The 17,427-nt window shown below is 52.9% G+C and overlaps 1 protein-coding gene across 38 annotated transcripts in view; it reads right to left on the bottom strand.

The window, feature by feature from the left end:
• DLGAP4 (DLG associated protein 4) overlaps nucleotides 1-17,427 on the bottom strand; it is a 231,379-nt gene that overhangs the window by 61,005 nt on the left and 152,947 nt on the right. For 4 of the 38 annotated variants that reach the window (XM_074005255.1, XM_065523099.1, XM_045362926.2 and 1 more), the window contains exons 1-2: nucleotides 12,490-12,532; nucleotides 8,664-8,766 (exon numbers count right to left, since the gene is read on the bottom strand). The exons of 20 other annotated variants lie outside the window; for them this stretch is intronic. Coding sequence is in view for 4 of the 18 variants with exons in the window: in XM_074005254.1 (XP_073861355.1) it covers nucleotides 12,490-12,844 (355 nt within the window). In the remaining 14 variants the exon portion in view is untranslated. Of the gene's footprint in view, nucleotides 1-626; nucleotides 1,022-8,248; nucleotides 8,364-8,663; nucleotides 8,767-11,432; nucleotides 13,064-17,427 lie in introns of those variants that run through there. 14 more of the 38 variants (XM_074005257.1, XM_005568928.4, XM_074005260.1 and 11 more) reach the window with 8 other exon arrangements.

Here is a 17,427-nt window from a genome sequence, read left to right as displayed (position 1 = left end):
AGGGACCCTGTGACTGTGCAAGGGAGAAGAGAGGTACATAAAAATATTTGCTGGCCAGGCATGGTAGCTCACACCTGTAATCCTAGCACTTTGGGAGGCCAAGGCAGGCAGATTGCTTGGGCCCAGGAGTTTGAGACCAGCCTGGGTGGCATAGTGGGATATCTCTATTTTTAAAAAATCATATTTGGTCTAGCGACAAAATTGATACCATATTTGCATTGATAAGTCTGAGAATTTCCTTAGTAAAAGCACAGGAAATAGGAACTTGAGACCCCAGCTAATCAGGTAACAGTTAATATCTGAAATACACAGGCCAACCAAAGTGGGTGTTACGATACTCTCTCACCAGCTTCCAGGAACCAAATTCAACTTAATAGAAGAGACAGAAGGAGCTCCCTCCTGCTGATAAACGAAGGAGGAATCTGCAGGCCAGAGAAGGGAAGGGTCTTGCCTGAGGCCACCCATCAACTCAGTGACATAAAGAGGTGAGAAGCCAGCAGTTCCAGCTCCCCCATCCTTTGGCTTTCAAGTCATCTTGGTCCCAAAAAGAAACTATAGGAGGTAAGTGCCCACAGTGACCAAAAGTTTAAGAGTTTTCATGGTAAAGACAGGGCGCTGGCTCTTACCTTCAGGGAGAGTGAAATGCTCTGTGAAAGCTGGGTTTGGGAAGCCAGGACTTCTTTCCCAAGCTGACAGAGGCCCAGCTCCAGCTCAGCTCTGCCCCGGAAGGACGGAGTTTAAAAGGCCTACCTGGAACCCGGCTGGGACCACACCTACATGGGGCTGACTTCACTAGGGAACCCGTCCTACTGGCTGTCTCCCAGACAGCAGTGGGCCAGGCCAGGACGCCACTGTCTGTCTGTAGCCTGGCGCCTCTCCCTGCGGGGCCCCACCCAGTCCCTGCCCCAGTCAGGCTCCCAGAGCAAGGGTGGGAGTGGGTAGGGAAAAGGCCGGCTCCCCTCCTCATGAAGCCACCAGGGCCTCGGTCCCTCAGAGCCTCCCCTCAGCCTGGACTGGGTCTGAAGCGGCTGCTTCCTGCTTTGCTGTTTTTCTTTCACTTTGGTTTTTAACCCCGAAGTGAAACTTTACGACCGGAACAATTTGGGAAAGATGTTTAGAGTTAAGGACTAGGAGAGTCAAATGCCTGGCTTCTAATCTGAGCGGAAGTGAGCTGAGACCTGTCAAGTTCACTGGGAGACTTGGGAGGAGACCTTCAACTTCTCCAGGCTGCAGTTTTCTCGCTGATAAAATAAGAGGGAGGAACTGAGCTAGTGATTTTTTTTTTGAGACAGGGTCTTGCTTTGTCACCCAGGCTGGAGTGCAGTGGCACAAACAGCTCACTGCAGCCTTGACCTCCTGGGCTCAAGCAATCCCTTCGCCTCAGCCCCACAAGTAGCTAAGAGTACAGGTGTGCACCACCACACCCAGCTACTTTTTGTATTTTTTATAGAGACGGGGTTTCACTATGTTGCCCAGGCTGGTCTTGAACTCCTGAGCTCAAGTGATCCACCCGTCTTGGCTTCCCAAAGTGCAGGGATAACAGGCATGCGCCACCACGCCTGGCCCCTAGGCTAGTGATTTTAAATGTCACTTCAAACTAGAAAAAAAATGATAGAACTTCACCTTCCTCATCCCTGCTGCCACTGGAGCTAAAACAGGAGTTGCAAAGATGATCCGCTGGGGGGTGCTTTTTTGGGCCATCCTGTTGCCTTGGGGGAGGAGGCAAAAGCCTGCTAGCAGTGTAGACATGCTCCTGGTCTCCCTGACCACCTCTCTTGGATCTACCAACTGAGTTCCTTTAGTCTGCACAGGTCCTAGAGGTCCCAGCAACCTAGGGCAGAGCAAATTCAGGAGGCCCCTAAGTATGATTTTTTTTTTTTTCCCTCTCATCTTATATGTTCTTTCAACAAAAGCCTAAGTGTGATCTTGACCCCATCTCAGCACAGCAAGAGGAGACACCTACCACTAGCTGCCCTAAAATTTCTAGCCAGAGGGCTGACCTGGCCATCTGCTAGGACTGACAACGGCTCACCGGGGAGCTGGTCTAGACTTCGGACTCTCTGCTGACCCTGGCATGCCCACTCTGTCTAGCTAAGACCACTGTAATACATTTCACGACATCTTCCCACTGGCTGGTTTACCAAATAGCCCAGGAACATGAGAAAGGCAGGAATGAGTCTCCCAACCATTCAGACGAGGAAAACTGAGGTTCAGTGAAGGGCAGGGGTATAGCTGCCAAGCCAGCACTGGGATTCAGGAGGATTTTTTTTTTTTTTTGGAGATGAAGTCTTGCTCTGTCACCCAGCCTGGAGTGCAGTGGCACAATCTCAGCTCATTGAAACCTCTGCCTCCCGGGTTCAAGTGATTCTCCTGCCTCAGCCTCCTGAGTATCTGGGACTGCAGACACCTACTACCACGCCTGGCTAATTTTTGTATTTTTAGTAGAGACAGGGTTTCACCATATTGGCCAGGCTGGTCTCAAACTCCTGACCTTGTGATCTGCCTGCCTTGGCCTCTCAAAGTGCTGGGATTACAGGCGTGAGCCACCATGCCCAGCAAGGTCAGTAAATATTTGAATGAGCTTACTGGCCCCGCCGTTGCCAAACAGGTGCAACACAAGAGGAGCTCATGGAAGAAACAAATTTGAATCTGGGGGTGAAGGCGGGGTGCCTTTTAAAATATACACATTTTCAGAATGAAAAAGAAGGCAATTAAAAAATATATGACAAATTTCAAGTGCACAGACTCTTGAAAGAGCAATTCCATGTGCAGGAATGGCTCCAACAGCTACACATGCACTCGTGCATGGAGACACATAGGAAAGGGTGTTTACTGCAGCACTGTTTACAGCAGCAAGACTGAGAACAAGCTAAACATCCTTGAGTAGAGGACAAACAACTGGTGGTCTATGTGTCAATGGAAAGTCACATGCTCAGGAGCAAAGGTGGCCACGAACCTGTACGTGCCCACCAAGAATAACCTGCAACAGAGACTTACATGAAAAATGCAAGGTATAGAAAAGCAGAGAGAGAATATGCCACTGTTTAAGTAACAAAAAGGGATGTTACTGACAATAGCTGCACGTGGATGCTGAGTATTTCTGTAAGGAAACCTCAAGACTGGTCACAGTGATTAGGTGTCTGGGTAGGACAGGGACTAATTTTTCATTATTTTTTTTAACCAAGTTTGAATTTTTTTTAACCAACATACAAGTATTGCTTTTTCAGTAAAAATGTAACTTTTACACACAAAAAAAACCCTTCAGCAAAATGTATCCAGAGATGACTCTTCCTAAATCTCAGGCATCAGACTCCCTGGGTTGGGAGGGGAGGCAGGACCCAGGCACCCAGATTTTGAAATGTCTCCTCAAGGGCTGCTGGTCTAGCCTTGTAGAACAGGCAGTCAGCCTCTGAAAGTAGACTGAGACAGACTGGACACTGTGGGGCTCTGGGGTGTGGAGGAGAGTGTCAGGGAAGACTGAGGGAAAACTTGACTTTGAGGCATAGGGAAGATTTGAAGGCGGCTTTGAATGTTGAACAGGTACAGCTGGGATGAGAGTTCCTATCAGGAAGGACAGGAAATTAAGTGAAACTGATAAGGGAAGGGAAGGGAAGGGAAGGGAAGGGGAAGGAATGTCTCTCAATATGGGGGAAGGGAAGGGAAGGGAAGGGGAAGGAATGTCTCTCAATATGGGATCCTGGCAAGTTCCTTCCCTCCGAGGTTTGGTTCCAACTCATGGGAAAGGAAGGGGCTGGGCCAGAGTCCTTTCCAGACCTGCTATCCTAGGACCTTACTTTATTTCATCTCATTTAATATTAAAGGTGGTGGGGAGGGTCCCAAGCTCAGCACATGGCCACAGAGCTCCACACCTGTGCAGTGTAATTAAATATTTGGAGGCTCCAGAACACTCACACCAGGATCTTAGGTAGAGCAGCCCTTGGGCGACATCCCCTCAGGGAGAAGGAGCAGATGGCCTTCTGCTGAGAGGCCCTTCTTCACCCTGTTAATAATTAAGCCATTACTGAAGACCTCTTTTTTTTTTTTTTTTGAGACGGAGTCTGGCTCTGTCGCCCGGGCTGGAGTGCAGTGGCCGGATCTCAGCTCACTGCAAGCTCCGCCCCCCGGGTTTACGCCATTCTCCTGCCTCAGCCTCCCGAGTAGCTGGGACTACAGGCGCCCGCCGCCTCGCCCGGCTAGTTTTTTTTTTTTTTGTATTTTTTTTTAGTAGAGACCGGGTTTCACCGTGTTCGCCAGGATGGTCTCGATCTCCTGACCTCGTGATCCGCCCATCTCAGCCTCCCAAAGTGCTGGGATTACAGGCTTGAGCCACCGCGCCCGGCCTGAAGACCTCTTTTGTTACCTTTTTTTTTTTTTTTTTTGAGACAGAGTCTTGCTCTGTTGCCCAGGCTGGAGGGCAATGGCGTGATCTCGACTCATTGCAACCTCCACCTCCCGGGTTCAAGCGATTCTCCCACCTCAGCCTCCCAAGTAGCTGGGATTACAGGCATGTACCACCACGCTTAACTAATTTTTGTATTTTTAGTAGAGATGGGGTTTTGCCATGTTGGCCAGGTTGGTCTCAAACTCCTGACCTCAGGTGATCTGCCCACCTCAGCCTCTCAAAGTGCTGGGATTACAGGCATGAGCCACCATGCCTGGCCTCTTTTGTTACTTTGGAAGTTCAGTTTGCAGAGACTTATGCCTTGGCTTGCTTTACACCGTGATGCTCCAGGCTGAGGGCTTACAGGCTCCAACAGTCTAGACCTAAGCCACAGGCCCAAACTACACGGACCTGAAGTGGAGAGGGCCCAGGATGCAGGTTAGAAGCCTGGTGGTGGATCCTGGCTAGATCTCAGTGCTGCTGCTGCTGCAGACTCTGGGAGTCAGAAACTAAGTCTCTAAGGCAGCTCTGACTGTCAGTGTTTCCCCAGGGTCAGCTCACTGCCGGGCACAGAGCAGCACTTAATAAATATCTATTGAATAAGTAGCTCAGCCACAGTGACCTTGGTCAAGCCTCTTTCTACCAGTGAACCTCAGTTTCCTCTTCTGAAAAACAAGGATGACAAGAATAGTAATACTTCCCAAAGCTGGATAAAGATCTACGGAGATAATGTATATAAAAGTACTCTGCAAATCAAAACAGGCTAAACAAATATTAAAGATCCAGAACCAACGTGCTGAAAACAAAACAAAAAGAATATACGTGAGAATGAGCAAAATTACGAGAAAGCACCTGGCTCTAGATGGTCATCAAATGAATTACTACAATGGAAAGGGATGGCATACGTCCCTCTAGTCCACTGCTCCAAAGTCCAAATAGCATTTCTCAGGCCATCTCTGTTCCAAAGGAGCACAAAAATCTCTCCTCAAAACCTTTGTCCAGATTATGGTATGAAGAACACGGTTACAGTTACAATTGTACCCTGCATACCGCTGGGCTCAGAGAGTATCTGCCAAAGCAAACTGGTATATAGATGCTGGGGTCTGCTGGAGGCAAGGGAGCAGCGGGGTGAGGGGCGCCTGGAGGCTGTGCCTGTCATGTGGTTGCTCTGCCTCATGACCAAATTTGTGTTCAGAGGAGTGTGGGCTGCATACAGAGGAGAATGACTGGCTGGGAGACCCCGGCCAAGCCATCAATCTCCTGGCTGTACACTGGGACCAACCATTGCTGCCTCCCATGGTAGCCACTCTGTAAGCACTAGTCCCCTTCCCTTTCCCTCTGTCCACTGGGGATTCCTGGCTGCAGCCTGAGAAATGGGTCCTAGGCTCTGTCACTTGGCTCTCCTGCGCGAGGCACCTTGGAGGCAAGTCCCTTCCTGCCTTTGTGGGTGACTGATTACTGCGGCTGGGCCCCTCTCTGGTGGTGGCTAGCTGAGAATTCCAACAGGCTCAGTGGTGGACATGCCTAATATTGTGCTGGACATACACACGGCACAACTCCGGAAGCTTCTCACAGTCCAGTATGTAAAACTGCTGGTGTGAGGGTCCCTAGCTCCTCTGACTCTTCCACCTTGAAGGAATTCTAAACTGGCACCCTGACCTTCAGGATCCTTAGAAAGCAGGATTTGTGGGCTTTTAGGATAAATGTGCTTGCTCCTAATTAAAGGACAAGAAGGCTCAGCTCCCTTGGACCCTAAAAGCAGGAGTTCCCTTTCCAAGAAGCAGAGCTGAGCTGTGGGAAGAGCCACGGTTTGGAGACAATTGGCCTTGGGTCTGAGCTACCTTTTCCTTATCTCCAAAACAGGGATGGTAAGTCCACCGCCTCTGGCTTGTTGTACAGATTTCATGAGCCCCCTTGTGGAGCCCCTGGCGCAGAGCCAGGCAAACAGCAGGTGCACAAGAAATGTGCTCAGACTGCTACATCCTGCCCCAAACCAGCAACACCCAACATTTTCCCTTCCGGCCCATGAGGGTGATGGCCAGGCTTTCCTAAGGGAACACAAGCATTCTCTGCTACCCCAACTGGCTCTTCCTACTCCCACAGGCCCCACCCAAACCTCGCCCTCTTGTGTCATCTGGACGCCTGCAAAGCCTCCTCCCTGTTGTCATTTTTTTTCATTCCAATTTATCCAGCCTAATTCATCTTCTGGAAAAAGTCCTCCAGTTGTGCTACCTCTGCTCTAAAACCTTCCATGGCTCCCCGGTGCCTCTGTTTTTCAGCTGTTTAACACTGCCTACAACCTCCTGGCTTCGCCCAGATTTTCCAGCCAGAGCCCTGATGCCTCAGCAAAACTAGCACACTCACTGTTTCCCTAAATGCAAACTTATCCAGCTATGCCCTCTGCCACCTCCGCCTCCCTGGAATGTCAGCACCACCCTCTGCCTCTGCAAATCCAGCCCCCCTCAAAGGGCTCTTGTTTCCTCTGGCTCATGCTTACTTCTTCTTTCTCAGACAATGCTTTTCCTCAGCAGACACTTAATTACAGACTGTCACACAGTCTCTCATAATTGCAGGCTTGTCTTCTTGTCAGACCATAAGTTCCTCAGGGCAGAGAGGCCTTGTCTGTCTATGAATCCCCATCCTCTCAGAGCCTGGCCCAGGGCTAGGAAGGCAGGGCCCAGAAAAGGAGGAGTTTTCCAAGCCTCATTCAGCTCCAGGACGAGTTCGCTTTGACCACTAGGGACCACTTCTCTTGCTTCTGTCCTGTGAGGAAACTGTTCACTGGCCAAACCAGACCTCAGGGCTCCAGTTCTCCACCTGGGGATCTAGGCCAGCGATGTACAGAGACGAGGGAGCCCGGGGCAGGGAGGCAGAGCTGTGGCTCTAGTCTTGCTCTGGGATCCTAGCCATCCCTCCCCGTCCCTGGGACTGCTTCCGTGCTGTGGAACAACAGCCATGTTTTAGCTCTAGAATGTAGCTGGTATCTCTCTTTAAGGTAGCCTTGGTTTCTAAGAATGGGTGGGTCTATCTATTAACACAGCTGATTCCAGCACAGGTTGAGTGAGGAAAGGCAGCCACAGTTAGGTCTGGGAACCTGAGAGAGATTTATACCACACACTTCATCAACCTCATTACATTCCTGTAAGGACTAGATTTCATTCCTGCTCAGGTGTTCAATTTGTTCAATTCCACAGCCTGCACCCTGGCCCAGTCTGACTTGACAGTGCCTGCTGCCAGGACCAAGTAGGGGAAGGGTGATTTACTTCTGAAAACCACCAATCCCCATGCAAAACAAAGCTGATGATGGTGATGACAGCCATTTCTCGAGGGGCTTTTACTACATGAGTTCTCATTTCCATCCCAATCTGACAGGGAAGAAAACTGAGGCACAGAAAGCTGACTAATCCAAGGTCACACAGCAACAAGCCAGGCTGTCATACAAACCCAGGATCCTCTCAGTTCAGCTTTTCCCAGGTCGTAGCTGACAGGCTCTCAGCACCAGCATCCTCTAGAGGGCTGGTTTAAAAACCTAGGGGCATTTGATTCCTGCCCCCAGATCTGACAGATGAGTGTGTCTAGGGATGGAGCTTTATAAAGACAAGAAACCTGAACTTTATATATGAGAAAACTGAGGCACAGAAAGGTGACGTGATCTGCCAAGGTCATACCTTAAGCATACTCAGGAGTCCTGGTGGGACTCCAGAGCCAGCAAGGAGAGACTTCCTGGGAAAGGTGGCATTTGACAGTGTGGGCCTCTAGGGGAAGAGAGGGTACTACAGGAGAAGAGGACAGCATTAATAAAGGCTGAAGCAGGAAAGGACAGGCAACAACTTCTCAAAGTGGCTAGGGGAAGGAAGAAATACATACGGAACCACAACTGCAGCTTGTCCCCAAGAGCCCATCTGAGCTTCTCGGAAGAAAGCTTGTGTGGCGTTTACAACCCGCAGGTCTCCAGCAGTGGTCCTCTGGGTGTGTCTGGTTGCTGCTCAGGATGAGAAAGCCAGGGGAGGTGGTGACTCAGTCCCCACCCAGCCTCCAGATAGCCTCCTTTTAAATTCAAGATGAGCTCAGAGACTGGGGAAATGTCAAGAAAACCTTCCTCCCAGAACAGATGGGAACAGACCCAGGGAAGGTGGCCTGAGGGGGTACGGTAACAGGCAGAACCCATAAATCTGTGGGCTGTGGAGAAGAGGCCGGGGCTCCAAGCCTGCCTGACACTGCTGTGGCTGTGGGCCCCTGAGCAGGTCCTTGTCTCTCTCTGGGCCCCCTATTTTTCATTCACCTGTGAAACAGGGAGAACTCCACTGGCTTCTGACTTCCAGGCCTGTTGGTGGAGAACAATGGTCGGGAAAGAGCCTGGCTGATTACACAATGCCTCACACAGCCTGGGAGAAATGAGAAGATCACTCCTATTACTATTAGAATAGTCACAGGTGCTTTCCTAGTTGCCTGAACCTCAACCACAGGGCGTGGGGGGAGGGAGAGACTGGGCTTCTGTCTAGTTCCTACAAAGAGAAAAGTCACCCAGATGTTTTTGGGAAGGGAAAGTTCACATTTATTAAGTGCCTACTGTGTACTAGATTTAAAAAAATACATAATCTCATTTAATCCTCATCATAATCCTGTGGTATAAATCTTGAGTCCAGATAAGAAAACTGAAGCTCAAAGAAATAATTTGCCCAAGATTACAAACACAGTGAATGATGGAGACTAATTAAAACCAGGCATTTGTGGTTCTGAAACCCAGAGTTTCTACTCTCTGGAACAGTTTTTTTTCTTTTTTTTTTTTTTTGACGGAGTTTTGCTTTTGTCACCCATGCTGGAGTGCAATGGCCCAATCTCAGCTCACTGCAACCTTCGCCTCCCAGGTTCAAATGATTCTCCTGCATCAGCCTCCCAAGTAGCTGGGATTACAGGTGTGTGCCACTACGCCCGGCTAATTTTTGTATTTTTAGTAGAGGCAGGGTTTCACCATGTTGGTCAGGCTGATGTCGAACTCCTGACCTCCAGTGATCCGCCCGCCTCAGCCTCCCAAAGTGTTGGGATTACAGGCGTGAGTCACTGCGCCCGGTCGACAGGGTCTCATTTTGTTACCCAGGCTGGAGTGCGGTGGCACGATCTCAGCTCACTGCAGTCTCAACCTCCTGACCTTCTGGATTCAAGCGATCCTCCTGCCTCAGCCTCCTCCAGGTAGCTGGGAATACAAGTGCATGCCACCATACCCAGTTAATTTTTGTATTTTTTGGAGCAACAGGGTTTTGCCCTGTTGCCCAAGCTGGTCTCGAACTCCTGAGGTCAAGTGACCCGCCTGCCTTGGCCTCCCAAAGTGCTGGGATTACAGGAGTGAGCCGCTGCTCACACAATTCTTGAGGGATTCCATGATTTCAGAATCAGTCTTAGGATTAGGAATGTTATTACCATTTTATGGATTAGGAAGCTGAAGCCCAAAGGAAAGTGACATCCCTAAAAGTGGGTGAGATGTGGGGACTGGGATCCTGCACCCCTCACTTCCAGGCCAGGGACCAAGCCCTTCTTCTTTCCCACTGCAAGTAGCTGAAGTAAAGCACCAAGCACAGGGCACACAGTAAAAAGGTCAAAGGATGTTAGAGATTGTCATTATACACCAGGGGCAGGTGATAACAGCATGACAGTGACTTCTTCAGAGGCAGTGCCATGGAACAGGACCCAGAAGTCCTGGCTCAACCCTCTGTGGGTCCTTGGTCCTTCTGGCCTCATCTCTTCATCTGTAAGACAAGGCGCTTGAACAGCTGATCTCATTCTCTGCACCAAAGTTCTAGAACATCCTAAGCTCCTTGACAGAAAACCCCAGCTCTCTGCAGAGCCTCTCTCAGCTGAGGCCTTTGTTCCCCTCCTCTACAGGGGAAGCAGGAAAAGCAGCCACGGCTCACAACTACAAAGTGACTTTATTCCAAGTGCCACTGTCCAAGCAGGGCCCACCCTTAAACAACAATGGGATGGAACATGGAAAATCCAACTGTCCCCCAGCACAGACATCCCGATGGGCACGCCCACCTATCTTTACAAACGGACTAACAAAGAGCAAGCAGGATTGGGGCCTGAATTAAGAAACAGCCGTCTCCCTGCTCTATTGGAAGGGCAGGTGCATTCCCTAATAACCAGGAGGCAGTGGGGAGGAGGTTAAAGAGCCTTGGACTGTAGTGTCCTAGGCCTGGATCCCTGTCCCAGCTCTGGCAGGAGCGAGCCAGCTGTTTACCCTTGGGCAAGCTCCTCTCCCTCGATGGGGCTGTTTAAAGACAAGCTGACAGTTCACAAAGCATGTCTACAGATGTTTCATTTGATCGTCATGACAACCCTGTGAGGCCAGCACAATCATCCACTTTTTACAGATTGGGAAACTGACACTTAGAGAGGACAAGGGTCTCACTCAAGGTTACACAACCTGAACCTGGCAGAACCAAGGCCCCAGAGGTTAGACTGCCAAAGCCAATCCTCGGGGTGGTCAGATTAAGAAGTCCTCTCCCTGCTCATCCTGAATCGAGTCTCAGCAAGATCCAGGCAGCACAGACCTTTGTTCACTTGCCCACTCTGGTGTTCTGCAAAGTTCTGGCCATGAACCCCACAACCCAGCTGCCTAGGAGGCTGACCACCGCCCCAAACCCCCCCTGCGAAATTTCATTACTCAAGCTGGCAAGAACGCAGCCCCCACACCCAGCCGGGGCTAAATAAACGTCCAAATGATATCACATCCTGCCGACTCCAAAATAGCCCGGCCTGCCCACAAGCGATCACAAAGTGCCAGGCCATGCGGGGCCAAGTGGGCAGGGATGCCCAGCCCGTGGTGCCCTCCACACACTCAAGCAACTAAAGCAGAAGCCTCAGAGCAGGAAGGCCCCCCACTCCCTCCTCCGCCAGACAGCCTGGCCCCTCCCTCCTCCCCCCCCCTTTGTGGGAGGCCCCAGAGCCCCCTTGCCCCAGCGCCAGCCCTTGCCCCAGCGCCAACCCCATGGAGCCTCGGCCGCGGCCAGCCTGCGGGCCAACTCCGGCCCGACCCGGACACCCCACCACTCACATTGCTTCAAGAGCTCCAGACACAAAGCCATGAGGGCCGGATGGGGGTCAGAGACCCAGAGACCCGGCAAAGATAGAAAAAGGGAGAGGGAGACAGGGAGCAGAGAGAAGGGGAGACAGGGGGCTGGGGCAGAAAAAGCAAGGGGGGGACCAAGGGCCCCAGGCAAAGAAGCAGGCTCAAAGGGGGACCTTCAGCGCAAGAGACACAGAGTGGCGAGACCACTGAAACAGATGTCGCGGCACAGAGGGGCAGGGAGAGCAAAGCAGGGGACCCCGATCCCAAGAAGTGGGGGTGCTCGAAGACCTGAGAGAGAACAAGGAGAGACAGCGACAGGCGACAAACCAGGGGAAAGCAGAGAAGGGCTCCTGAAGTCAGGGAGCTGAGGACATATTGGGGGGGGTCCCAAGGAGAAAGACCCCAAGGGACCTAGGAGCTCCCAGTGGATATGGGGAATACCCAGAAGAGGGAAAGCCCAGGGGGAATGGGGGCTCAGAGGAGGCGAGACCCCAGCGATTTGGGTGCAGGAGAACCCCCAAAGGATGTGCAAGAAGCTCACGGGGAACCCTTGGGGAGAGTGGAAGGTGTTCTCAAGGGGAGCCCCAAAAGATCTGGGGGCGCTCTGAGGGGGAGTCCCGAAGAATCGGGTCGCCCAGAAAGGGCGGCTCTGAGGGCTGAAGAGCGCTCTGAGAAGGGGACCGGAGATGAGGAGCGAGGGAGGGGCTGCGGGGGAGCGCGAGGGCAGAGACAAAGAGACAGCGAGCCGGGGAGAGACAAAGCGGGCGAGCGGGGACACGGGCCGGAGGACTAGCGGCTGGACAGAAGGACGGAAGCGCGGACGGACGGACGAACGGACAGACGGGGAAGAGGGCGGGGGCGGGGCAGGGCCGGGTCGGGCGGGGGCGGCGCCCGTCTCCTCGCGGGGCCGCGGCTGCTCCGGGCGGCGCTGGGCGGGCCCCGGGCGTCCGGGCTGAGGAGGCGGCGGCGACGACGTGGACCGGACAGACGGACGGAGTGACGGACGGACTGGCGGCAGCTGCGGCCAGCGGCGGGCACTCACCCTCCTCCCTCACGCAGCCCAGCCCGAGGCTCCGGTTTTGTACGCCCGAGGGGCGGGGCCTCCGGGTTAAAGCCCCGCGCCTGCCCCGCCCCGCCCCGCCCCCCGCGTCAGCCGCGCGCGCGTCGCCAGGGACTCCCGGGCCGGGCGGGGGCGCGCGCAGCCCGCTTGGCACGTGGCCCGCCGCGCGCAGCCGGGCTGGTGCGCAGGCGCGCGGGCCGCCGCGTCCGGCCCACGCCCAGGCCGACCGGCCCAGGAAAGGAGCGCGCGCCCACGTCGGCACGCGCATGCCCGAGGACGGGGGGCTCCGCCCCTCGAACCGCCTCGCCAAACCGGTTCCAGCTGGAACGCGACGCATGCTCTGTGCGGGAGGTGGACCGAGGCGGGAGTTCCCACCAGTTCACCCCGGCGACACCTCGCTGTAGGGGGGGAAACCGAGGCTCCGAGGAAGCTGCCCGAGGTGGCCCTCTCATCCCTGCATAGTCAGATTGGCCCTCCGATCCTGGCTGCTCTGCGTCCTAGGTGTTTCTAGCTGTCCTCGCCACTGCATCGTTCCTTTGCTTTGCTAACCCAGAGTGCTAGAGATTGGGTTCCAATCCCGGCTCCGCCTCTGGAGGCCTGTGTGATTTTGAACAACATCCGCATTCAACCTCCCTGAGCTTTCCATTCCTCCTGCGTAAAATAAAACAAGCACACCTACGATCTCATGGAGGGCAAAGTGACCACCAGCTCGAGCCCGGTTGGCAGTAGGTGGTGTCTTCACGCCTCCTTGCCTTCCCGGTTGCTGGCTTCTACCCCGTGAGTCCCCTCTCCTCAGTGAATCCAGGTCCTGTCACTGCCTTGTGGGCCTCATCTCTCCAGGCTGCACCTATGGTAGGTCTGCTAGACGCAGACCCAACTCTTGTTCATGATCTGCCTTGCTGGGTGACCTAGGCAAGTCCTTCCCTTTCTCGCATCTGTTTTCCAAAAAATGGAGAAAAGAATTTTTGACACATCAAAATATTTTGAGGACTGGCGAAGATGATAATATTTCCAATACCACTGTCATGGTTTTTGCATTAAGGTGTAAAAATAATAAATGGAACTGAGGGTTAGCCAACCATTTTGAGTCCAGGCACTGTGCTAAGCACTTTGAAGGTCATAGTTTACTTCATCCTCAGTCACTTATGCTACGCCTGTACTATTCACTTTAAGTTGGTTATTTTTATTTTTTATAGAGACAATAAAAGCCTGTTGCTCATGCTGGTCTTGAACTCCTGGGCTCAAGCGATCCTCCCACCTCGGCCTCCCAAAGTGTTGAGATTACAGGCGTGAGCCAAGGTTGATTTACTTAGGAAAAAAATAAGGTACATTTGTTATGGGCCCGGATGACCCAAGGCAGCACATACAGCACAGGACGAAATATCATTATTCCACCTCCATCTCCACCCTCCCAAATTCAATAACACACTCCCTGTGTGACCTTGAACAAGTCCCTTTCCCTCTCTGGGACTCACCAGCCCTATCTGTTCCCTGGAGAGAAACTGGACCAAGGCAAGATTTTTCAAACTGTGGACCATGATTGACACCCTGAATAGAGATCACTGGGGGCACCAATTGAAAAGCAGATTCTGGGCCGAGTGTGGTGGCTCACGCCTGTGATCCCAGCACTTTGGGAGGCCAAGGTGGGTGGATCACAAGGTCAGGAGTTCGAGACCAGCCTAGCCAACATGGTGTAAACTCCATCTCTACTAAAAATACAAAAATCAGCCAGGCATGGTGGTGTGCGCCTGTAGTCCCAACTATTCGGGAGGCTGAGGCAGGAGAATAGCTTGAACCTGGGAGGCAGAGGTTGCAGTGAGCCGAGATCACACCACTGCACTCCAGCCTGGGTGACAGAGCAAGACTCTCTTCAAAAAAAAAAAGAAAAAAGAAAAACAGAAAAGAAAAGCAGACTCAGGCCAGGCATGGTGGCTCATACCTGTAATCCCAACACTTCAAGAGGCTGAGATGGGAGGATCACTTGAGCCCAGGAGTTTAAGACCAGCCTGGGCCGGGCGCTGTGGCTCACACCTGTAATCCCAGCACTTTGGGAGGCCAAGGCAGGCAGATCACCTGAGGTCGGCAGTTCAAGACCAGCCTCACCAATATGGAGAAACCCTGTCTCTACTAAAAATACAAAATTAGCCAGGCGTGGAGGCACATGTCTGTAATCTCAGCTACTTGAGAGGCTGAGGCAGGAGAATCGTTTGAACCTGGGAGGTAGAGGTTGTGATGACTGAGATTGCGCCACTGCACTCCAGCCTGGGCAACAAGAGCGAAACTTCGTCTCAAAAAAAATAAATTATTTAAAAAAGACCAGCCTGGGCAACATAGGGAGACCCTGTCTCTACAAAAATTTAAAAATTGGGGCCGGGCGCGGTGACTCACGCCTGTAATCCCAGCACTTTGGGAGGCCAAGACGGGCGGATCACGAGGTCAGGAGATCGAGACCATCCTGGCTAAGACGGTGAAACCCCGTCTCTACTAAAAATACAAAAAATTAGCTGGGTGCGGTGGCGGGCGCCTGTAGTCCCAGCTACACGGGAGGCTGAGGCAGGAGAATGGTGTGAACCCGGGAGGCGGAGCTTGCAGTGAGCCGAGATCAAGCCACCGCACTCCAGCCTGGGCGACAGAGCGAGACTCCGTCTCAAAAAAAAAAAAAAAAAAAATTAGCTGGGTGTGGTGGCATGTGCCTGTGGTTCCTCAGCTTCTCAGGGAGCTGAGGTGGGAGGATTGCTTAGGCCTAGGAGGTCAAAGCTGCAGTGAGCTGTGATCGTGCCATGGCACTCCAATTTGGGTGACAGAGTGAGACACTGTCTCAAAAACAGGGACAGGGAAGAGTGAGGATCCATATACTCAGCACACAGTAGGCACTCGATTAATCAGGCATGTCCTAGTCCCAGGCTTGGTGGACCCCAGACAGGAAGCCTGCCTTTGGCCCAGCATCCTCTGTGGAGAGGCGCCTGTTCCAGCAGTAGGGAATTTTGGTTCCTCATTACTCACTCTAGGGAGGCCTCCTGAGTCCTCCCATTATTCTCTGACCCTATGGCCCCTGTCCTGACCTCACTGTCACTTACCTAGACCACTGCACCAAGCTGTGAGTGACCTCTCAGCCTCTAATCCATCCTGCCCATGTTGCTAGAGGACTTCCCCTGCAAGTCCTGCAACATACCTTCATCACCCATGCTTGTACCTCTTTACCAGGACTGGGTGGCTCCCACGCACAGGGGACAATGGAGAACTCAGGGCTTTGAAGTCAGGCACATCCAGGTAGTAAACAGCTCCCTGGCCTACACGCTGCGTGACTTTGACCTTGATAGACAATCACCTTCTCTAGGCTGACGTTTGTGAAATATCTGTAAATGTGTGTGCGTGTGTGTGTGTGCACGTGCATGTTGGGATAAGTGGGATAGATCAGGAATTGCAGATGTATGTAACTCTTCTGGCTACAGCAGACATCGCGAATTGATGGTGGCACCTTTCTTTGCTTAACCAAATCTCAGAACTGAGCTCCAGGGATCAGAGATGACACGTGGTTGAAGTCCATTTGCAATCTCTGGACATGATGGTCTTTGAGTTTCCTCTTAGCCCTGACACTGTGGGGACTAGATGGGTTGGGCTGACAAGAGCCTGTGGTGGAGTAAGGGGACGGGTGGGCCCAGGGTAGGGTTGGAGGACAGGGTTGACTGGAGGGTTGACTGTGTACTGCAATTTTATCAATCTCCCTTCCTGTATATGGAGTGTGGGGGTGTGGTTAGGGGTAAGAAGGGAGTCAGTCAGAGAAGAAGCTGGGGGATGGAAGATGGGACAAAGCGGGGCAGGCATAGCAGCTGGTGACTGGATTGTGACCGATGGGAGGTACCCGTGGGTCCCCAAACCAAGGCCTCATAACACAGATAGAGACTTTGAGGCCCAGGGAAGCCAGGGAAGGGCAGGAGCCCACTCAGAGTGACACAGATCTCAGAGTCCCTGAGCAAGGAGCAAGGGTGGTTCCCAGGCCTGGAGCCCATCCCAGCTCAGCCTAGAGCCACAAGCACTGTCAGGGAGTGAGCCCAAGTGTGTGTGCCTGTGTGCTTGCACACACTCAGGTGCAGAGAATGCAGCTGGCAGGAATGGGGGTATACCCCGCAGCCCACCACCGTGCCTGCCCAGGCCCCTGGCTGCCATCACAGCCTCCCTGTGATTCAGAGGGAGTGGGAGAGACATAGAAAGGGAGGAAGGGGAGGAGGGTGAGAAACTGAGAGGGAAGGAAGGCAGAGAGGGTGGGAGGGAGAAGCAGAGAACTGAAGGAGACAGACAGAAGGCAAAGATGGTGGGGGGAGAAAGAGGAAGAGGAAGGGAGGGTAAGCTGGAAGAAAGAGAGGGAGACGGGCAGAGTAAGAGGAGGGAGGGAGGAGGAGGGAGGCTGTTCTCCTTCTTTTTCTCAGAGGCACAGAGAGAGAAGAGGCAGGAGGTGGCAGACTGGGGAGTGATGGCACCCCCAAGCCCCCTTCTAGATAGGTCTTTTGGCTGGGGAGGGGCACGCATCCACAGCGGCTGCTTCTCCCACCATCCCAGCTAGAGTTGACCCCGCCTGCCTGTCACCTGCCAGAGCTATTTCTGGAATGTGGAATCTGGGTCAGACAGGGGGAGGGAGAAGGGGACAGCAGTAGTGGCACTGGCAGTGGGGAATTGGCCAGGCACATGTGGGTGGGTGGGCAGGAAGGCAGCTCCTCGCCCTGCCCATGCCCTGCTTGAGAGGGGCTCTCACTGCCTCAAAACTGCCGCTCCCCCACATCTACCCACTGGCCTGCACAGATGCCTCTGTGAGAGGGACAGAGCCTTCATGCCCCTCAGCAGTGTAAGGGCTCAGAACAGCCCGGGGGTGGGGACAGGACCTGATTGCTCACTCCTTGGAGACAGATGCTGAGGAGTAAGGGG

The sequence above is a fragment of the Macaca fascicularis genome, chromosome 10, assembly GCF_037993035.2.
Source record: "Macaca fascicularis isolate 582-1 chromosome 10, T2T-MFA8v1.1".
Classification (NCBI taxonomy): domain Eukaryota; kingdom Metazoa; phylum Chordata; class Mammalia; order Primates; family Cercopithecidae; genus Macaca; species Macaca fascicularis.
This window is presented reverse-complemented; position numbering and strand designations above follow the sequence as displayed.